Source organism: Neovison vison, chromosome 10, assembly GCF_020171115.1.
Source record: "Neovison vison isolate M4711 chromosome 10, ASM_NN_V1, whole genome shotgun sequence".
NCBI lineage: Eukaryota > Metazoa > Chordata > Mammalia > Carnivora > Mustelidae > Neogale > Neogale vison.
In genome coordinates, this window is record NC_058100.1 from 4536378 (window position 1) to 4557135 (window position 20758).

Consider the following 20758-nt stretch of genomic DNA (forward strand, 5'->3'; position numbering starts at 1 on the left):
AGGACCCACGCATTGGCGGGCAGGTAGGAAAGCACACGTGGGCACAGTTCCTTCCAGAGGAGAGGTCCAGTGAGAACTTAAACAGCAGAAAGAGAGAAAGAAGCCAGCTGTGAATATGTGGTTTTCATGGACAAAATAAGGAAATGTGGCTGTTTTAATCGTAGCAGGGCAACAAGGGGAAGGCTTCACTGGGACGGGACGGCCAGCCGGCTCCCGGCTCCTGCTTGCAAGAGGCGCAGGCTCTCCCTGAGGGGAGGGCGAGGGGGTCTGAAACCCAAAGGCAGGAGAGGCCATCGTGTTCCAAGACACAGAGGAAGGGGCCATTGGGTCAGCTACTCTTGGGACAGTGCTTCATGTTTGCAAAGCTTGGTATTTGCTGGGAAGTCTGGATGGCTCCATCCGTTAAGCGTCTGCATCGGGGCTCCTTGCTCAGTGGGGAGCCTGCTTCTCCTCCATCTCTGCCCGCTGCTCCCCCTGCTTGTGCACGCTCTCTCTTTGACAAGTAAATAGAAGAAATCTTTAAAAGAAAAAAGATTTGGTATTTGCCTCCAGTTCCCCTTCTTTCGGATATGACCCTTGGGAGTATTAGCCGCTCTGAGCCTCCATTTTCTCACCCCAGTTTGAGAAGGAATTGGTCATCTTTACTTGGCAGGACTGGTGTCAGATTAATACAATCAATATAGTCCCCACACCCGAAGGACTGCCTGGTGTGTGGTCACAGCCTGATGTCTCCCGATCACCGCTGTGAGGCGGCCTTGTTACCGCCGCCTCCTGTCTCCTGGCTGGGGAAGCGGAGGTCCCAGGACCAAGAGGCTGGCCTGCCGTCACACAGCTGGGCTGTGGTTGAGTTGCACAGACGCAGGCCTCCTGGTTCCTGGGCCCACCTGTGTTTGGATGACAGGTGAGGGTACTGAGAAGCAAAGGGGGAACAGTGCTCCCTCGGGTGGAGGGTGGGGGGCAGGTGCACGGGTGAGCCAGACACCCGAACCCAAGAGTTTCTCTTTCCCCCACAGCCAGGCGTGCTGAGTTAGCCTCGGGAACCTGGGTGAGATGGACCTCCGCTCTTCCCTCCCCCTCTGTGCTACACCATCTACACGGATGTGAAACACTCAAGGCTTGGTGAGGTTCCAGCCAGAGGCCTGATACAAGAAGCAGGACCCACAAAGTTCCCCTTGGTAACTTCCAGGAGGTCCCCTACTACTGATGGCAGCCCCCCAACTCTACCCACCCGAGGCCCCCAGTGCTCCCCAGGAGGCCAACAGGTACCCAAGCCCCTTCTCCAGGTCCCCAACCCCTAAGCCCAACACCAAGGGAGCCCGGCGTCCTGGCCAGGGTCCCAAGGAGACTCGAGGAAGCCCTTAATTATCTGAATCCAAATGAGCAGAAGGACAGGAACAAGCAGGGGACCTGACATGGAAGCCACAGATGTTTCCTTGCACGTGAGTGGAAGGGTTGGCGTGCCTTCTCTCCACACATTCATGAGGGCTTTCTACAGTGGCCCTCCGTCCCCATGCGTGTCCTTGGCCTCGCCCTGAAGGAGAGAGCTGGCCTGAGTGGTCCGGTGGAGAACTTCCAGTTTCGAGCTGCCACTGAGGCCTCTGGGTGACTGCAGGGCTGAGGACTTTTCAGGGGCTCGGAGAGACCAAGAGTTGGGGGGAGAGGCCTGGCCCAGGTAATATCACGGAGTTCTTAACCCCAGAGTCCCCCCGCCACCTCCACTGGCACTGAGAGCCCTGCCTCCCATTTCTGCTCAGACCCCTTCCAGGCCGCCAGATTTCCAAAGTTGCTGGAATTGATGTTTGCCCAAAACCCCCACTTGTAGAGGGTTACCCCTCATGTGTTTACCAAAATATGCGCTTGTAGAAGTGTATCAGTTTGTTTCATATTATTCACCAATCACGTGCAGGGTGTGATGCCTAGTTCGGCCTTGTTGAGTCCATACTCCTTGATGCTGACAGTTTAGTCCCAGGAACTAGCAGGATTCGTTCTCCAGGCTCCTCCTTCCAGTCCTGGCTGCCGGCAGGCTGTGTTCCCCAATCACAGAGTGAGGTCCCAGTCATGCTGCTGGATCACCGACCCCACCCGCCTGTCCTCGGAAGAGGCCCACATCCCCCACCCCCAGAGCTCCCACCCCTGGGCGCCCGAGCTGCCCACAGCCAGCATTCACCCTTGAGCTTAATAGAACTGCAGCCGCTCAGACTCAGCCCCAAACCTGCTGAATGAACCCCGATCCACATTTTTTTAATTTTTTTTATTTCTTTTCAGTGTTCCAAGATTAATTGTTTTATGCACCACACCCAGTGCTCCATGCAATATGTGCCCTCCTGAATACCCACCACCAGGCTCAGCCAACCTGCCCCACCTCTCCCCTCCAAAACCCTCAGGTTGTTTTTCAGAGTCCACAGTCTCTCGTGGTTCATCTCCCCTTCCAATTTCCCTCAACTCCTTTCTCCTCTCCATCTCCCCTTGTCCTCCATGCTATTTGTTATGCTCCACAAATAAGTGAAACCATATGATAATTGACTCTCTCTGCTTGACTTATTTCACTCAGCATCATCTCTTCCAGTCCCATCCATGTTGCTACAAAAGTTGGGTGTTCATCCCTTATGATGGAGGCATAATACTCCATAATGTATATGGACCATATCTTCCTTATCCATTTGTCCGCTGAAGGGCATCTTGTTTCTTTCCACAGTTTGGCAACCGTGGCCATTGCTGCTATGAACATTGGGGTACAGATGGCCCTTCTTTTCACTACATCTGTATCTTTGGGGTAAATACCCAGTAGTGCAATTGCAGGGTCATAGGGAAGCTCTATTTTTAATTTCTTGAGGAATCTCCACACTTTTCCAAAGTGGCTGCACCTGCTTGCATTCCCACCAATAGTGTAAGAGGGCTCCCCTTTCTCCACATCCTCTCCAACACATGTCGTTTCCTGTCTTGCTAATTTTGACCATTCTAACTGGTGTAAGGTGGTATCTCAATGTGGTTTTTATTTTAATCTCCCTGATGGCTAATTTTTCATGTGTCTGTTAGCCATTTATATGTCTTCTTTGGAGAAGTATCTATTCGTGATCTACATTTAAAGAAGTTCTGTAAGGGACACCTGGGTGGCTCAGGCATTAACCACCTGCCTTCAGCTCAGGGTCTTGGGATGGAGTCCCGCATTTCATCGGGCTCCCAGCTCCATGGGGAGCCTGCATCTCCCTCTGCCTGCTGCTCGCCCTGCTTGTGTTTGCTCTATAAACACATTAAAGTTTAGAAAGCCTGATTTGCCTCCAAAAGACACTTCATGGGATTACCTTCATCCACTCGCCTTTGGGAACATCACGGGATAGGACAGAGGACCCAGAGAACTTGCTAAGACAACCCGCGCTGGCATTTCCCAGCTTCCCAGGTCTTCTCTTCCTTCCCACCGGCCATCTGACCTGCCTCCTCCCCAGCCTCTTCAGCTTCCTCCCCATCTCTCTCATCACCGGTCCAGTCCGGGTACAGAAAACATCAGGGTCCCTCCCCTTCACTTCCTCTGTCAGGCTGGGGAGCACAGGCCAGATCATGTAGAAGCCCAGGGTCCTCACTGGTCCATCAGGAAGCACCTGTTGAAGCCAAGCCTGGCCACGCCCTCTGTAAACAGGCTGGTCCCTTGTAAAGAGTCAAATCAAAGGCAGGACAGCTCCTGAAGGAGACAGCGATGATGGGGAGCGGGAAGGAGCTGGCCCTGCCAGTCTTCCCCCCGGCCAGCTCTTCCCGGAGCATTCGCACCACCTGCCCCCTGCCCCACACCAGTGACACTGGGGCCTGTCTGTGGATGGTGTTTACCAATGCAAGGCAGGATAAGTGGATTTTATAGCAATCTCACAGAGTGATTTTGTTTGTTTAATACAATCGTAAAAAGTAGGGCTCATCCTTGGGATGTCTCTTTTTATTTCTTCTTTTAGTAAATGGATTTTATCCTATTCTACGAAAGAATAGTTCCACAGTGGATTCAAAATAAAGAAAAACAGCTCCTCTGACACAGGTGAGAAGTCTTATCCTCTACACACACCCACTCACACTCCTGCACACACGCTCTCACACACACGTGCGCACACACACATGCACACCTGGCTCTGGCCTCTCCTGCTCCTTGTGTCTTCCCCAGAATCCCTCCCCCACCTCCACTTCTATTTGCACAGCGAAAGTATCCTTTCCCCTTAGTTTAGAAAAGAAGGGGCTATGATTTTTTAAAAGGAACAGTAACCAAGAAAATGGAAGAAAAAGAAAATCCGCAAAAAGCACGTAGAGAAAGCAAAGGTTTCAGAGGAGTCCCCAGACTCTCCCCGGCCGGCCTGACAGCAGCACAGCGGGTCCCAGGGCCCTTGCCGGTGCTCAGAGCAGGAACCCGCTGCTGGTCCCGGAGGACGCTAGGACGCTGGTGGCGAAGAAAACACACTCTCCCGGGGCCCCAGGGACAGACCCTGCAGACATCACCGAGCGAAAGGCTCCGCACTCTCAGTTCCTCTCCAAGTCAGAGCAAAAGCAGACGCTCCTCCAGCAGCGCGCAGTTGTCAGCCTGCTCTAGGGACGCAGGGACCGGGGCTGTGGGGCTTCACATCACTTCCTAGGTAAACAGGACAGAAAGGGCTCTGTGCGGGGTTGAGAGGCCGGCCCTGCGCGCTGCTGCGCCTGTGGGGAGACGGGGGCGCACACCGGGGGCTCACGGCTGCCCTCTGCTGGCCGCCTTGGGTCTGACCATCCCTAGGACCGCGGCATCCGGAGGTGCCCTTGGACACCTGTCCTTGGCCCAACACCTCAGAGACACACCACAAAAATGGAGCATGCGCCTTCCCTGAACCAGGCAGTTTGCAGAGGCTGGGATTTCTTTCCATTCCAGGTTTATTTGAGATTGGGCTAGAAAATGAGGTCTTTGACATTTTTACCTAAACCAGCATCCACTGGTAGGGACCTTGGGGGCAGGAACCACAGACGAGACGCACAGGACAGGGCAGACCCAGGCTTTCTCATCCAACACCGGGATGTCTTGCGCCCTGAACGCAGGTTCCCATCGCTGGCACAGACCCTCGCCGCTGGGCTGAGCAGGCCCCTCCCACGCTGCACCTGGGGCCCAGGGGGCAGGTTCCTCAGAGGTTTGCTGAGCGAGTGAGGGAGACACCAGCTCCTGCCTCCCTACCTCTGTGGGGCTCGGTGGTGGTGGTCTGCCTCCTGTACCCAGCCTGCCTTCAGCTCCCTGGGATAGTGTGTCTTTGCCTCAAATGCAGACCGTACGAAGCCTCGGACCATCCCACCCAGCCTCTACAGGGCTGTTTCTTGTCTCCTGCTTCCCCTCTCCTGCTGGGTGCACCTCGGTCTCTCGCTCAAAGATCAAGCGCTCCTCTCTCTCCGCATCCCCAGCAAGGCCAGGACAAGGGCGGGCACGGCAGGTGCTGTGGGCACTCGGGCTCAGGGCCATGAGTGGAGGCATGAGAATGGCATCTCAGGGGAGGTCGGGCTCCCTGTTTTCACGCATGCGGGAGCTACCTCTGCTGCCGGAGCTGGCCCATGGGGAAGTGGTGTGCACGGGCTGCCGCACCCAGGGCAGCCTTTCGGGCCAGCTGGTGCCCGGTGGCCTGGCGTCTGCCAACAGACCGTGCGGGCAGGTGGTCCTCTCTGCGTGAACCGAGGAGATAAATGTAGACATCAAGATGTGGCTTAGGTGGTCCCCCTGGCCTCTCAGCCCCCATCCCTCATCCCTACCACCCTTCAGAGGTGCTCCCTTTCCTCCCAGAAAGCCTGCTGGGTGCCCTCCCTTCCTGTCTGAAGCTCCGCCTGCTTTCACGCTCCCCCTTCTCTCCCGTCTCACTTTTTGTCCCTCCTGCATCTCTCCTGCCTTTTGGTGTGGCCCTAGCCTGTCCCCAAGCCAGTCCAAGAATCAAGGACAAGCGTGAGTGGACAGGATACCCCGATTCCACTGGCCCCGAAGGGAGCGCAGGCAGCACACGTGACGTCCGGGCACACCTGCTCCCGCCCCTGCCCACAGCGGAGGTGAGCTAGGGGAGGGGGGGCCGAGGGAGCCAGAGCCCCGAACCGGCCGACTCCCTGGCTTCCAGAAGGGCCCAGCTGCCGGCTGCTCTCTTAATTAAGGAATGTGGGAGTGGTGCCTTTGAACTCCCAGCCCTGTGACTCCAGCGCACCGTCCGGTGGCGGGGTAATTATCCTGCTCCGAACCAGTGATCCGCAGCGGGGGGAGCCTGTCCCCGCAGACTTGTCCATCCTGAGCTGCCCTGTTCGTCTCTCTCCAGTGGCCACACAGCCTGGAGTTCTTCTTCCCTTTGCGGAGGGAGGATGTCGGCGGACCCTCACCAACCTCCTCCTTTCCCTTCCCCAGCGTCCCTGAAATTCCCCTCCAGGAGAAGGGCGTGAGGTGGGATGCGAGGCTGGGGCGATGGCAACTCTGCCCCTGCTTGGACGGACCCTGTGCAGGTCCAGTCCACTATGAGGGAGTGTGGCCCCCCACTGTCTTCTCTGCGGGAATTCCGCGTCTATATTGCCCACATTCCCCCCCCAGGGGCCCAGCTCCTGCCTCCACACCCTCCCGGTCCCAGGCCTGCCAGCCCAGCATCACACCATCTGCCTCTCCGCGGGCTTGGAGGGCTCTCCCACTTGGGAAGCCTGTCCTTGGCTCCAGGCGGGGTGCGGACGTGCCCTCACGAGCTTCCGGTCTGGGACGGTCTGGGAGGGGGCTGCTCCCACCCGAGCCCCCTTGCTCTGCATGGACCTGCCCTCCTCTCTTCCCTCTCTGGCCAGTTAGTCCCAATGGTTAAGGGTTTTTTAAAAGCTGACTATGCGCCAGACCCCATCCTAAATAAACCCTTAACTGCACTCTTGCCCCACGGACTATAATTAGCAGGTTACCTTCCCCGTCCCTCACCCAAACTGCAGACTCCCAGAGGGCAGGGCCAGGCCTTTCATCTCTGTGTCCCCAGCCCCTGGCACAGAAGTAGATGCTCAATAAACACCTGATGCAAGAAGGACGGAATTCACAGCGGGGTCATGGATGGGATCCCCCGCCCCCCCCGGCCTCTCACCGTGAAGCCAGATGGCTCCCAGTTCTGCCCCTGACTCTGCTCTGTCCCTTCCTCTCTACTCTGAATATTTCCTTCCTCTTCCAGTCAGACCATCCCAACAGCCGCTACCCAGGCTTTCCTGCCTCTTCTCTCTCGGCCAACCTGCCCTGCACGCTGTCCTTCCAACAGCCAGCTACGCTCAGCTCGCAGCGGGCCACAACCGCTCCCTTTGAGCAGACCTTCTCAGAGCCTTCCCTCGGCCCACCAGCTGCAGAGTCACCTGGAGCGGCGCACGGGCCAGACTAGATTCCCGGGTCCTGTCCCAGCCCCACGGAACCAGAGTCTCCAAGGCTGAGTCCCGCAAAGCAGAGAGCTGCTGCCCCCAAAACAAAAGCCTAGTCCCTAAGCCAGTATTCCAGGCCTCTGTGAGCAAACCCTCAACCTCCCTTTCCATTCCTACCCACTGCAGCCCTAGGGGCTCCTCCCCTCGCTCCTTCATCATCCCAGACGCCCACCTGGGACTCCCCCCATCTGTCTGTGCCCACTCGGTTCTACTTCATGCTCAGAACCTGCCCCAGCCCCTGGCTCTCCCCTTCTCTCTGCCTGTCCAATTCATGCCTACCATCAAGGTGCAGCTCAAAGCCCACTTTGGGGGATGTGCCCCCCGCCCGCATCCACAGGGACCTCTCCCCCACCCCCTCTGCAGCGAGAAGACCCCGCTGCCCATTGCCAGAGCTGTGCTTGTCTGCCGGGGACCTTCCTTCCAGGCATATCCTGTTTCTACACTTGGGCTGTGAGGCCCTGGAGAGCAGGAAGCCTAACCCAGAATCCCCCTGCTCTCCTGCCACTGTGCCTGCCTCGCTCTTGGCCGGCTCCCAAGCCGAGGTCAGGAGTTCCGCGGGACGAGACGCCACGAGCCTGGCGTGTCTCTTGGGGGTTCCCCTGGCCTTCCTGCAGCGTCTCCCCTGACTCAAGCAAACCCTTGAAACCGGAAGTGAGAAGAGAGGAGGGGAGAGGAGGGGCAGCGCCGGCAAAGGGGCCCAGGCTCCCCGGGGCGAGTCTCCCACCCCAGCTCTCGCTCATGACCTCTGCAAGGGGCTAACCTCGCTCTGGGTTCAAGTCAGTAAGACCCTCAAGAAGTCTAGAATTCACGCTCTCGTTTGCAAATGTTTAGGAAACACCCACGGTATGCCGAGCACCAAGGGGAACACAGGCACAGGTAGGTGAAGACCTTGCCGGCAAGCAGTCCGTGGAGACCAGAAAACCACCACGAGACACTGTGCCAAGGGCAGAGAGCCGGCCGGCAGGGGGCTCGGGATGGCTTGAGTGGGAGCTGGCAGGCCACAGCGTGCCCGCTCCCTGGTCCTGAGGACCGGATGCAGCAGTGCACCTGCCGGCAGAGAGAGCACAGAGCGTGGGGTGTCGTGGGTGCTCCCCGGAGGTGCCGTCCTGCCTTCGCATGGCCAGAGAGCGGGCTGGGGAGCCCAGCTCGGGCCAGCAGACCGGAGTTGAACTTAGGAGTGCCTTGTACACCAAGCTGAGGGTTTTGTCTTTTGTTTTCTGAGGGCAGTGGGAGGTGCGGAAGAATTTTAGAGAAGTAACACAGGGAACTGCAATCTAGAGGGTTCTCTGTGGCTACGGCAGGAAAGCAGCCGGCCGTGGGGCCGGTGGGATGCAGGAAGGCCGGCGGATCCAAACGGAGGATGCGGGCTTGCGTTGAGGCACCTGTTGCCGGCGACGGCCTTGGCCAACCACGGGCACATGGAAGAGGCTGACTTACAAGAATCCACTCCTGAAAAAGCCCAGCCAGGCCGGGGCCAACTTCCACTTTCCTCTGGAGACTTTCATTTTCGAGGCATCCAGTTCTGAGTCAAAGATTCCTCCTTTGGAACATGGGACTTTCCAGAAGGACCACAGCCTCTTCCGCACACCCACTTGACCCCAGATATTCTGGATTTGGGTTGTTGAAGGAGTCTGCTGGCCTCTAGGGAGAAGGATGGCCCTGTGGTTCCTGTGGAGCCTGCTTCTCTGGGAAGGTAAGGGGGGCCAGTGTGTGGCCTGTCCTCAGAGAGTTGGGTGCCTCTCCCCAGGGAGAGGCATCTGCCGTCTGGGCAGGGACCCCATCCCCAGTGAGAGCCCAGGGGCTGGGGAGGGACAGGGAAGACTGAAGCATGTTCTCCGTGACCTTAGAAGATGGACCCAGCCAAGCTCTGCAGCTCCTTGTGTGGAAGGCGGTGGAGGCCACAGCAGCGTCCACGTCCGTGGGACATGAGCTGTTCCGTGGCCCCAGGCCATTCAAAACTAAGGCTGGTGGTCCTAGTGGTTTGGAAAGTCTCAGTTGTGGGAAGGGTGAAGGAATTCTACTACAGTCTGAGAAGAAGGAGGTCAGGGCGGAGCAGGCTCAGACAAGGATGGGAGCCTTTCCCTCAGCCTGGGGGAAGCCAAGGCTGCTCTCCGCAGGTCTGTGTAAGGGAGGGGGATATTGGGGAGGGCGACAAGGGAGAGCGAGCCACACAGAGCACATGGACTTGGCAGGTGGGAAAGGTGTGCTGTGGGAAGGGCGACCCCCGGCGATTCCCCTTCCTGTCTGCTGCCTGACCTCCCCCCGCGGTTAGCAAGCAGCACCCGTGACAGGGACCAGCGCTGCAAGGCCAGAGGGCAGGAGTCAAAGGAGCCCAGATTCCCACCAGGGACTCCAAGGGACTTGGAGATGACTTCAACCAGTGTCCCTCACCTGGGCTTGTCCAAGCACGTGTGGGAAATTCTCACAAAGGAAAAAGAACCTGTGTGGTGCACAAATCTTTCAAATCTTGGGATGTGGAAGGCAAAAAGGGCCCTTAACGGTAAACCAGATGTGTCCCACCGTTTGGCTGTGCCCTCTTGTTTCGGGGCTGAGACCACAGAAGGGACCAGGGCCATGGGCTGATGTCACAGAGCAGGTCTGCAGCAGACTTCGGGCAGGACAGACCGAGGAGCCTTGACCAGCATCCGGCTCTGTCCTCTGTGTAGACCAGGTCTCCCCCCACAGTAACTGCTGCAGCCGGACCTGGAGGGCAGTGAGACGGGCGGGGGCTGGCCGAGTGACCCCCAGCACGCGGCTGTTCGAGCTCACTCCCAGGGCCTGGGCACCTTCCACAGGAGCTGTGTGCTGCTTTCCGCCCCTGCATCCCCCGCGCCACACGCCCGGGGACTCCTCCTGTCTTTCACCCAGTACAATGTGCTGAGTGTCTCCTCCACGCTCCTGCTGGTGTGGGCGTGGGGGTAGGAAGAAGACAAGAGGAACCCGTGGTCCCGCGTGGCAGCCCCTGCCGCAGCCACAGGCAATCACGGCAGGGGGACCCAGCACCCCCAGCTGCAGGCCACGCAGAGAAACAGTGCGGAACCCCCGCCCCTGAGACATGGGGAGGCCAAGAGAGGCAGGGGGTGTTCAACGATGAGCAGCATTGGACAGCGAAGGAGTCAGGCCTCCCTACTGCAAAAGCACCGCCCAGAGCCCTTAAACTCAGCATCCCCCCGACGGCCAGCCTGCTTCTCCTCCTGCTCTGGACCACGGAGAACAGTGCTCTGTGGGTCCCTGGTGCCCTCCAGGGCCCTCGCCGTCACTCCCCAGACCACACCTAGGACCAGGCCGCACCGGCTGCACAAGTCCTCCCGCTCCTCCCCATCTCAGCCGCCCCCATCACTGCGCAGGCGCAGGCGGAGGCACAGGAGAAGGCCGGCGGGCTCCAGTGCCCCCACACCCCTGCTGGTGCGGCTCTCCAACCGGCATGTCGCCCTCTTGCTCCCTCACTTTAAACCCTGTGCGAAGCCCCCCCTGGGCTCTCGTGTGAAGCCCAGGTGCTGCGGGACTGACTCCCACCCGCTCCACAGGCCAGCGTCTTCCTCCCCTGCACAGAGCTGCTTTCAGTTCCCAGAACCAGGAGCTCCGGATGCCCTCCAGACCCTTGCCCGCCGGCTTCCCTCCCCGGTCCGCGACACTTCCCCGTCCCTGCTCCACACAGCCCTCCTCCACCCGACCTGGCTGATCCCCTCTCCTCCTCCTGGTCTCAGCTTAACCACATCTCGGAGCCCCCAAGGCCTTCGCCACACGTGTGCTCTCCCAGGGCATCCCTTCTTCCCCATCGTGGGACCTAACTTAATATGCTTAGAGTCGGGCTTCCTCTGGGAGCGCCCGGAGCACAGACGCAGGCTTCTGTCCCTTGTGCCTTTATTCCCAGCCCCCAGCACAGTGTACCTTGCTGGGGTGGAGGGAGCGTGCTTCGCAGCCGCTTAGCTGGGTGCCTGAGCGTTGCCCGAGAGGGGTGAGGAGCCTTGGCCAGGCAGCAACGGGGCTCCGTTCTTCCAGCATTTCTTCTCACCGCAGCCTCCAGCGCCCAAGTGCATGGCCAGGTTGGGGGCTCCGTGCTGCTGGTGGCAGAGCGCCCTTCCGGCTTCCAAGTCCGAGAGGCCATCTGGAGATCTCTCTGGCCTTCCGAGGAGCTCCTGGCCACATTTTTCCGGGGCACCCCAGAGACTCTGTACCGCTCCCGCTTCCTGGGCCGAGCCCAGCTGCACAGCAACCTCAGCCTGGAGCTCCAGCCGCTGGAGTCTGGAGACAGCGGCAACTTCTCCGTGCTGCTGGTGGACACCGGCGGTCGGTCCCGGACCCAGGTCCTGCAGCTCAAGGTGTACGGTGAGTGCGCCCCACACTGGACTGTGTGCTGCCCACAAAGAAAGTTCCGGAAAGAGGTCCTGCGTCCTGGGAGCTGGGGAGACCTCTGGCCTCGGGCCTTGCAGCTGATTTGGGACACGTCTGGGAAAGCTCCTCAGGGACTCCCAGGTGCCCTCTTGTGTGAGGCAGCCCAGCTTTGCCAACCCACTGTCCTTGCCCGAATGCCAGCGGGGTCCTTTCTAGGCTCCGTGGCCTTGGACACGATGCAAAGCTTCCCGAGCATTCACCTTTCTCATTGATCACATGGGCGTCGAGAGTGGTAGTACCCGTAGCTGCCCACAAAGACAGGATACACTGCATCTGGGAACACATCCAAGACGGAGGTCTGGCCTACACTCCAGAATGCTGAGGTTATCAGATGTGCCATTGTTAGACAAAACACTAACAAGAAAAAACATATTGCCAATCAAACTATGGCACAATGTTTTTTTTACTAAGAATCAAAACAATTGAAGCATGGAATGTTTATTTCCTATTGCTTTGAAGAGTTCTTTAGACGTAAAGACTTTTAACTATATGACATTCATGGGTGCTCTCAATTATTCATTGTTGCAAAACAAACCACCCCAAAACTTACTGCCTGGAAACAGCTATTTTAATTTCTCACCACCTGCAGGGTGGCGGGGCTCAGCAGGGATGGTCTTCTGCTCCCCGTGGTCTGCCAGACTCGTCCATGCAGCCAGTCAACACCTCAGCTGGGGCGGCTGGCTTCACCGGGCACTGGACAAGCTAATTTTTCCAGCAACTTCACCTCCACAGTCTCCACCTCCTCCATCACCATCACCTTCACCTCCACCTTCTTCACCGTCATCTCCACCATCATCACCATCATCTCCACCTTCTCCATCACCTCTACCACCATAACCTCCACCATCACCTGCACCTCCACCACCTCCACTTCCACCACCATCTCCTTCTCCACCAACACCTTCACCTCCACCTTCTCCACCATCACCTCCACCATCAGCTCCACCATCAGCTCTACCACCATCACCATCACCTCCACCTTCTCCATCACCTCCACCTTATCCACGATCACTGCCAACTCCACCATCACCTCCACCACCACCTTCACCATCACCTGCACCATCACCTCCTCCACCACCTTCACCATCACCTTCACTTTCTCCACCATCATCTCCACCACCATCACGTCTATGTCCACCACCTCCACCATCACCACCTCTATCTCCACCTCTTCTGCCTCCCCTTCCACCATATTTGTTGCTGATCAAGGGGGAAAAATGGCTTTTTAGCTCTCATTTATCTGCCTAATGGCTTGGAAAAAGAATGCGAGGTACCCCAAATCACTATTTCAGTAAAACCTCAGAAATTTGGTAGGGCAATGGGGAGAAAAAGGTCCAGTGTTAAGAATGAAAAGTAGGGGTGACAGCTAGGAAGAGGAAGACAGTGAGGGAGAGAAAGTCAGGAAACCGGGAAGGAGAGAGGACCCCAACCACCCCCACCACTAACCCAGGGACAGCGAGCAGGTTGTCTGTGAGCCACTCAGGACGCCAGCACGCCATTATTCGTGTGTTCTGGATGCACGCAGCCCGGAACCCAGTTGCACGGCTTGGCAGGCAGAGCACCGGCTGGATTTCAGCAGCCCCACCCTCACTGGTTATCCCCTTAGCCCAGGGCCCCTGTGCAGTGAATAACCTCCACAACCATACAGGCAGCCCTGGAGCCTCTTCCTGCTCTGAGTCTCAGCTGCTGCACGTGTGAAATGAGGACATTGAATGGGATAACACACGCAGCACCCACACCACTAAGCTCTCAAATGCCTTGTTCTCAGCATCTGAATTACAGATTTTAAGGAAATTGCTGTTTTATTGCTTCCAAATACATAGCATGATTAGAACTAATTGCACGACGCTGCCAGCAGCCGTCCTTGGGAGCTCTGCTTTGACAATAGATAAGAATGATTTGAATTAGCAGATCAGTTACTACAAATGTCAATGGGTGTTTCTACTGTGCCTGATAGTGTTTGGAAGCAGCTTGTCCTCCTAAGTAGTGTAAATATCCCCCCCACATACACACACGGTAATCTTTGTTTATACTATTAGGGTGCCCAGCAAATCTTTCCTTTTCCATATCACAAATCCCACCAGCTTGAGCTGGCATTAATGAGGTTTTACTCTGCTTGACTCTGGAATGCTGTCAGAGACAGAGCCCTCCCGTTGTCACCGGAATGCTCTCCCGCTGGCCCCCATTGCCACAGAGACTCGAGATTTACTCATCAACCTATACAGAAAAGGCGAGCCTCTGCCAGGGAGGCCGAGACTCCAATGTGTTCACCGGTCCAGGTGGCTGAGCACCTAGAGAGCTGGGTTATGAACATAACGAAACAGAACCCCCACCCCCTGGTCTCCCCCGCAGTTTACACCCTTGTAATTATTTCCTTAATTATTCAGTCACTTGTCAGCACCTGTCTTCTTCACCAAACTGTAAGCTCTAATAGTCCAGGAATGTGTTTGTCTTCTTGCCTGACTTAATAGATGCCTATCATCTGTCTGCCTGATATGTCATGAGGAAAGTGCTAAGACAAAGGATAGACAGTTTTGGAGTCTTCCGAGCCTGCGGTGTCAGGGAAGGCTTCAGGATCAGAAGAGCAAGCTATGTGCTCAAGCTGGGTCTTGAAGGGTTGGTAGGAGTTTCCTAGGAGGAAGAGAAGACAGAGACATACGTGCACAGCTGAGCCAGATGAAAGCGCCCAGGATATGGGAAAGTATGGCGTGCTTGGGAGAACAGGAAATTAATCAGGGTAGGTGAGTAAGACCAGCAGGAGGTTACAGCTACAGAGGTTGACATCAACTATGTCATGAAGGATTTTGAATACCAGACTAAGGAATTCAGCCTCTATCCTGTGGGCAATGGGAAGCCAGACTATGTTCTGGAGCAAGAGTGGGCTGGTCAGAGGTGACCTCTAACCCTGCATGGATCCCAGGGCTGGCACGACATGCCCTTTCCAGCATCACTGTAACCCATGCCCACTCTACTGTTCTTGCCTAGATGTGGTGCCCAGACCCGTGGTGCAAGTATTCATCGCTGTACCAGGAGAGACTCAGCCACCCAAGACCTGCCAGGTGTTCCTGTCCTGTTGGGCCCCCAACATCAGTGACATAACCTATAGCTGGCGACGGGAAGGGACCATTGACTTTGGTATGGAGCCAAGCGACCTCTTCACGGACGGACAGGTGCTGAGGGCTTCACTGGGACCAGGAGACAAGAGCACGACCTATTCCTGCATTGTCTCTAACCCTGTCAGCTGGGACTTGGCCACTGTCACCCCTTGGGAGAGCTGCAATCATGAGGCAGGTATGCCAAAGGCCTGGGGTCGATGGTGGAGGGATTGTGAAGAATCAAGCCCCTCTCTGACCTGCCCCCTTCATATCCAGCCCCAGGAAATTCCTCCTACAAAGATGTGCTGCTGGTGGTGGTGCCCATCTCCCTGCTCTTGACCCTGGCTGGTCTCCTCTCTGCCTGGCACTCCTGCTACTCAGGTAGGAGTCCTGCAGGTACCAGAGGTGTGTGGAGGTGGGGGATCTGTGGAGGAGGAGAGCACGCTGGACCTGCTCCATTTTAGGCTTCAGAGGGTCTGCTCTCCTTACCTCTGCCAACACATCTCCTGACTCCTACTCTGGTGTCCAATCAGATTGATCTACGTGAAGCCTCATTTGCAGTTCTTCAAATGAACTCTTGTCTTATGTATTTCTTCAGGCTTTTGCACATGCCATTATCTCTGTCTGGAACACCCTTTCCATGGTTTCCCACCCAATCCCCCTTCTTCATGTGACTATCTCCTCCACAATCTCCAAGGGACACCGGCTCCAGGAAGCCTTCCTGACCTCCTCCCCTGGTCTGGGCAGAGTGGGTGTTCTTCCTTTAATCTCCATTGCCTACCCTAGTCACCGTGCTCACTGCACTTAACTCTCCCACTGAATTCTCCACCCCTTAAAGGCTGCCTTACCACCCCACCAGGCAACTAGCAGTGGTTCCTGGAACAACGCTGGTACAGATAAAGGTTTGCTGAGTGGAAGTCTAGATGAATCCCAACCCACTCTTGCCTACCATTCCTAGGAAATGCCTCTGAAGGAAGAAACTTTCTGGCTAGGGGTTAATGAGGCCTCCTTCTCAAGGAGAAGAGAGCAGTGGAAACTCAGAGGTGTGGCTGGATTCTGAACTGGCCCTCCTGCTTAGCCCTTCCCTCAACCTCAGGATGTCCTGCCCCTGACAGAAACACCCCACAGACCTGGGCTTTGTGGAGATGTCCACCCTAGGCTGTCTGGGATGGCTTCAGGCCAAGCCAAGGATGCTAAGAGTCCAGATATCATTGGGTAACTTTCTGATCTCTTTACCAGGGAAAAAGCAGAAGGACGTCTGTAATGACAGAGTGACTCCAGAGACAGAGAACCCCCTTGTGTAGGATCTGGATGAAGGCGGACATAAACTGTTGCGTGGACCATCAGGAAGCCCACTGCCCAAGCACGTGATGCTCTGGAACACGTTGGTGTCCGGAAACCACCATGGGCCTTGTGCTTCCACTGAGAATTCTGTCCCACCTCCGGGAGCAGCCTAGACAGCTACTGCACTGGGAGCTGCCCAACAGAAAACACTAGCACAACCTTCCACATCCCCCCCAACCCCATCCCCGCTTCCATCCTGCTCCTGGCTCTGCTTCGGGCAAGATAACAGACCATCCCCTCCAAGACATGTGAAGTTCTCCAGGATCCACAGGGACGTTGATGGTCCTGGGCATTCACCACCCCCACCATGGTTCATGAAGTATTGTTGCAGACAGAAGTTGTCTCCTCAAAGTCCATTTGTTGAAGTCCTAATCCCCAATCTCTCAGAATAGGACTGTATTTGGAAATCGGACTTCAAAGAGAAGATTAAAATTACATGAGGTCATTGGGATGGGCCCTAATCCTTATGACTGGGTCCTTGTAAAACAGGAAGAGACACTAGGGATGCACACACAGAGAAAAGGCCATGGAAGGACAAAGAGAGAAGGAAGACATCGACAAGCCAAGGAGAGAGGCCTCAGAAGAAACTTAACCTGCTAACACCTTGGTCTTGTGCTTTGAGCATCCAAGACTATGAGAAAATAAATTTCTGTTGTTGAAGCCACTCATTCTGTGATATCCTGTTACGGCAGCCCTAGCAGACCACAGCAAGTATTAACTAACTGGCACCAAAGGATTGCCTCCAGTCTGGGTCCCAGACGCCAAAAGACACTAGACATCTGAACTAACAGAGAAACTCTGAACCACCCCCCCTTCCAGCTCTGGCCCCAGCCCAGCCCCTGTAGTTTGAGACCCAGATGTTTCTTGATGCCTGAGACATTCTCGTAAGAAAAGATCTAGAAATGGATGAAGGTGAGAGGCAGGGGACAGGATTCTCTTTCCAGCATGAAGGACTATCAGATCGTCTGACCTTGTGGCCCCTCAAAGGTAATTCACAGGTAGAGACAATCCAGAGATGGCTGACATAGCCTGGTTGGGGTGAGGCCATTTTGCAGGTAACACCTCATGAGTGACATTTTCACCATCTCTGCCGAGCACCATGCCTCCTGCAGGATCTGAGGTCCTCTCTGCTCTCTCCAGCACAGCGACCACGAAAGAGGTATTAAATTTTCCGCAGCCAACAGAAAGCTCTTGCACGGCCTCAAGAAAAGCAGCTCAGCCTGAGGGCCTCTGCCTGAGGCCAAGAGGGTGAGGAGCCAGAACAGTTGAGCAGAAAACAAGTGTGGAGGGAACAGGGGCGGTAGTCTACCAGACTTCGGTCTGGTAGAATCTGCTACACTCATTTTCAGATGCACGAGCGGAAGATGCCCTCGTGCTCACGGGGAAGAGACAAAGGCTCCACCCCTCAGTGCAAAGCCGGCCAAGGTCACTGTCTCAGAGCAGCATGTGGGACGGAAGCTGTGACCGTGGCCATCCCGGCTTCAGTGAAGGTGCTGAAGCTGAAACAGCGTCCGCCAATAAGTGGTTCTGGTAAGGGGAAAACTCTGGGACTTCGCCATTGGAAACTTCGACTTGGGGGTTCGTGGCTGGCGAGTTCACGTTACTCCCGCCCAGGTGCACCCCGATTCTTTTCTGGGACCTCCCTCAAGGCTTGGTACTGGAGAGGAAGGAGGCCTCGAGGAAGCAGAGGCAGGGAATGAGGTACGTTCCCAGGACAATTTCCATCGCTCCGCCCATGAGGTCAGTCCTGTGCAAGGATCTCTCCCCTCCTTCCGCAGGAGCTGGGCGGTCACTTCACCTTCATCAAATGGTCAGACAATCGGCCTCTAGATTCACAGCCCCACTCATCTACTCAACTCATTCTGGAATCTCCCTACCTTCTGGCTCTGCTCAGTCCGCAACTAGTCTCCAGGCTTCGTCTTTTCCTCCTGCCTTACCTGTGCCCACTTTCTCCCCTCACCTTCCCCAAGTCCTCCTGTACCGTGCACAGGACCTCCCAACCTGGCAACCGGTGTCGCCTCCTCCTGTCACCTGGAGGCTTTCCCTGTGGCCACTGACTTCGTATGCAAAGCCGTCCTCAGCCCCTAAAAATGATGTGAAAGAGAAAGCCGGGGATCCGGCAAGGAGCCGTGGTGACTCTGAGGAAACACACACACACACGGTAACTCCTTCCTTCCTTCCCTTCGTCTCCTGGGCCCCACCTCAGATCAGAGCAGTTCTGGATGGAATGGGGCGTACAGTTAGTTCCCCCCTCACGAGTTCCCTCTTAGTGACTTTATTAAGTGGTTTGATGGGGCGGCACACCCGGGCTTTTTACGTGGATCCGTGCTGCTGGGATACGTTGATGTTCCCATCCCTCGTGATTCACTTGTCCAGTACTAGACGAATGAACCCCGTCCACCAGAAAACTCAGAATGCTTCTGAGAGGCCAGGGTCTGTGTGGCGAGCACTGGGATTAATGGCGCGAAGTTCGCCCAGAACAAGGATCGCTGGACGGTTCGGCGTGCGCCGGGTCCAGCTTGAGGCCCTGGGGGAACCAGAAGCGAGTGAAGCAATGTCCTTCCTTCATGGAGTTTATACGCTGGAAACGCAATAGGCAAGGACGTGTGTGTCAGATTTGATGGGTTCTCGTAAGGAGAGAAAGCAGAGTAAAAGTCTAGAGAAGAATGCGTCGGGGAGGAGGGAGCCCGTCTCATAAAGGCGGTGGAGAGAACCGTGGGGTGGGTGGTGGGATTAGCCTGGAGACCGGAAGGTGCGAAGGCTCCGGAGGGGGAGCGCGGTTAGTGTTTTCAAAAAATAGAGTGGACCTGTACTCCTGCGGCTAATAATACAGTGTATCTTAATAAAAAATTTAAAAAAAAATTGGAGTGGAGGCCAGGCTGGCTGGTGAAAACAGAGAGGGCGTGGTGGGGGAGAATGGAATGGGGAAGATCCGAGCGGGGGCCTGGGGCCACCGCGCGTGGGACCCTGGGGTCTTCACAGCACCCGTCCCTGGGCTTGGCGTAGCCAGGAGCACCCCTGTCTGTTTGGGAGTCAGATTCCTCCCGTGACGACCTTTCCACCATTGTTTCCAGCTGGCTCATGGTCAGACCAGAACCCTGTCCCTCTGTTTTTGCTTTTCTCTGTTTTCGTTAAATTTTCCTTGAACAGGAGCCTTTGTACCTGTCCTTCTGTGCAAAGCATGAAAGCAAGAGCTGCTGGGGCGTCGGGGTCACGAGACCTGACGTCAGCGAGAATGGAGCAAAAGCCGAGGGTGAGACAGACGCGTTTGTTTTCATCAGTGGAGACAGGAATACCCAGGGCCTTGTTTAAAAACGTTTTTTTCATAGGGACACCTGGGTGACTCAGTTGGTGACGCGTCTGCCTTCAGCTCAGCTCATGATCTCAGGGTCCTGAGATGGAGCCTCGCATCAGGCTCCCTGCCCGGCGGGGTGTCTGCTTCTCCCTCGGCCCCTCCCCCCTGCTTCTGCTCACACGATCTCTCTCAAATAAATAAATAATCTTTTTAAAAAATTTTTTGGCAAACGACATCTCTGGGAAACCTTCCTCCCATCTTGGTTCAGAAGCAGCACCTGTTCAGTTAATCAACACTTGGTCAGTAACTGGTCTTCAGGGCAAGCACCGGCTCCTTCCAGGTCTGACTCCGCGGCTCCCCACAGCTTTGCCGCTGCAGCATGAGGGGACACCTCCAGAGCCGCGCCGCGCCCCCACCCCCAGACCCGGGAAGGTTTCAGCCGGTGCCTCCCCTCGGGCTGTGCCGTGGTCCGCGTGGGTCCCGTCTGCCAGGGACGGGGGAGCAGGCCGAGCACAGGGCAAGTGGCAGGGATACTCAAGCTCAAGGGTCAAGAAGAGAATGACCCATGTGGAGAAAAGTCTCGAGACCTCACCCTGTGAAAAAACGGATTAAAGAAACTGGTCGTACGGAGCCTACCACAAAGGACTCGGAAGGTCCCCCCGTGGTCTGAAGGGCTCTCGCACCGCCAGGATGTACAGCGGAGGCCCCTGGATGGGGCCCCCCGAGAGGCAGACGATGACTCACACGAGTAATAGGATCTTAAGGCTGGAAGGGAATCTTGTGGTTTCTCAGTTCAAGTTCTTCATTTCTCAGGCGGGAAGCCAAGGTCCAGAGAAACTGTTCCTCCCCAGAATTACGTAACTGGTCGGTGGCAGAAGCGGAATTAGGGGGAGGTTTATCTCGTCCGCCCAGCCCTGCCCCCTGCACCCTATACCGCCAGGGAGGACTTCCGACAAACGGAGGAAGCCCCACACGAGGCGAGCAGCTTCCGTGAATGTGCTGAAGCTGAAACCATCTCAGACGAGAGACTTTTCCTATCGGGGGGGAGTTGCATTTAGCTCAGGAATGACAAACGTGCGGTACGTGCACACAGACTCCCGCCCTCCGGGACCCTGTCGGGCATGCAGGAGTCATGAGGCCACATTCTTCCCACGGAGCCAGCCACAGGCAGCACGACGCTCAAGTGACTCGGGCCAATTAATTGAGGTTGGGAGTCAAGACGAAACCTATTAGCCATTCCTGC

At 56.3% G+C, this 20758-nt stretch overlaps 1 protein-coding gene across 4 annotated transcripts; it reads left to right on the forward strand.

Annotated features, from left to right (window-relative positions):
* Positions 1-8654: 8654 nt before the first annotated feature.
* On the forward strand, positions 8655-19596 carry SLAMF8 (SLAM family member 8). Of its 4 annotated transcripts, none has more exons than XM_044266220.1 (5): positions 8655-9079; positions 11389-11715; positions 14767-15072; positions 15153-15257; positions 16116-19596. In XM_044266220.1, the coding sequence occupies exons 1-5, from the start codon at positions 9040-9042 to the stop codon at positions 16178-16180; spliced, it is 843 nt and encodes a 280-aa protein (XP_044122155.1). In that variant the 5' UTR covers positions 8655-9039; the 3' UTR covers positions 16181-19596. The 4 variants fall into 4 exon arrangements, with proteins under 4 accessions (XP_044122155.1, XP_044122156.1, XP_044122157.1 ...); XM_044266221.1 differs by having other exon boundaries at positions 11407-11715; XM_044266222.1 differs by having other exon boundaries at positions 14767-15068; positions 16116-16198.
* Positions 19597-20758: the final 1162 nt, after the last annotated feature.

Excerpts from the sequence above, each read along its gene's own strand:
- SLAMF8 (XM_044266220.1), top strand. The coding sequence starts at position 9,040 with ATGGCCCTGTGGTTCCTGTGGAGCCTGCTTCTCTGGGAAG. Across the intron at positions 11,716-14,766 it reads CCTGCAGCTCAAGGTGTACG|ATGTGGTGCCCAGACCCGTG; the intron begins GTGAGTGCGCCC and ends GTTCTTGCCTAG. Across the intron at positions 15,258-16,115 it reads CTGGCACTCCTGCTACTCAG|GGAAAAAGCAGAAGGACGTC; the intron begins GTAGGAGTCCTG and ends TCTCTTTACCAG.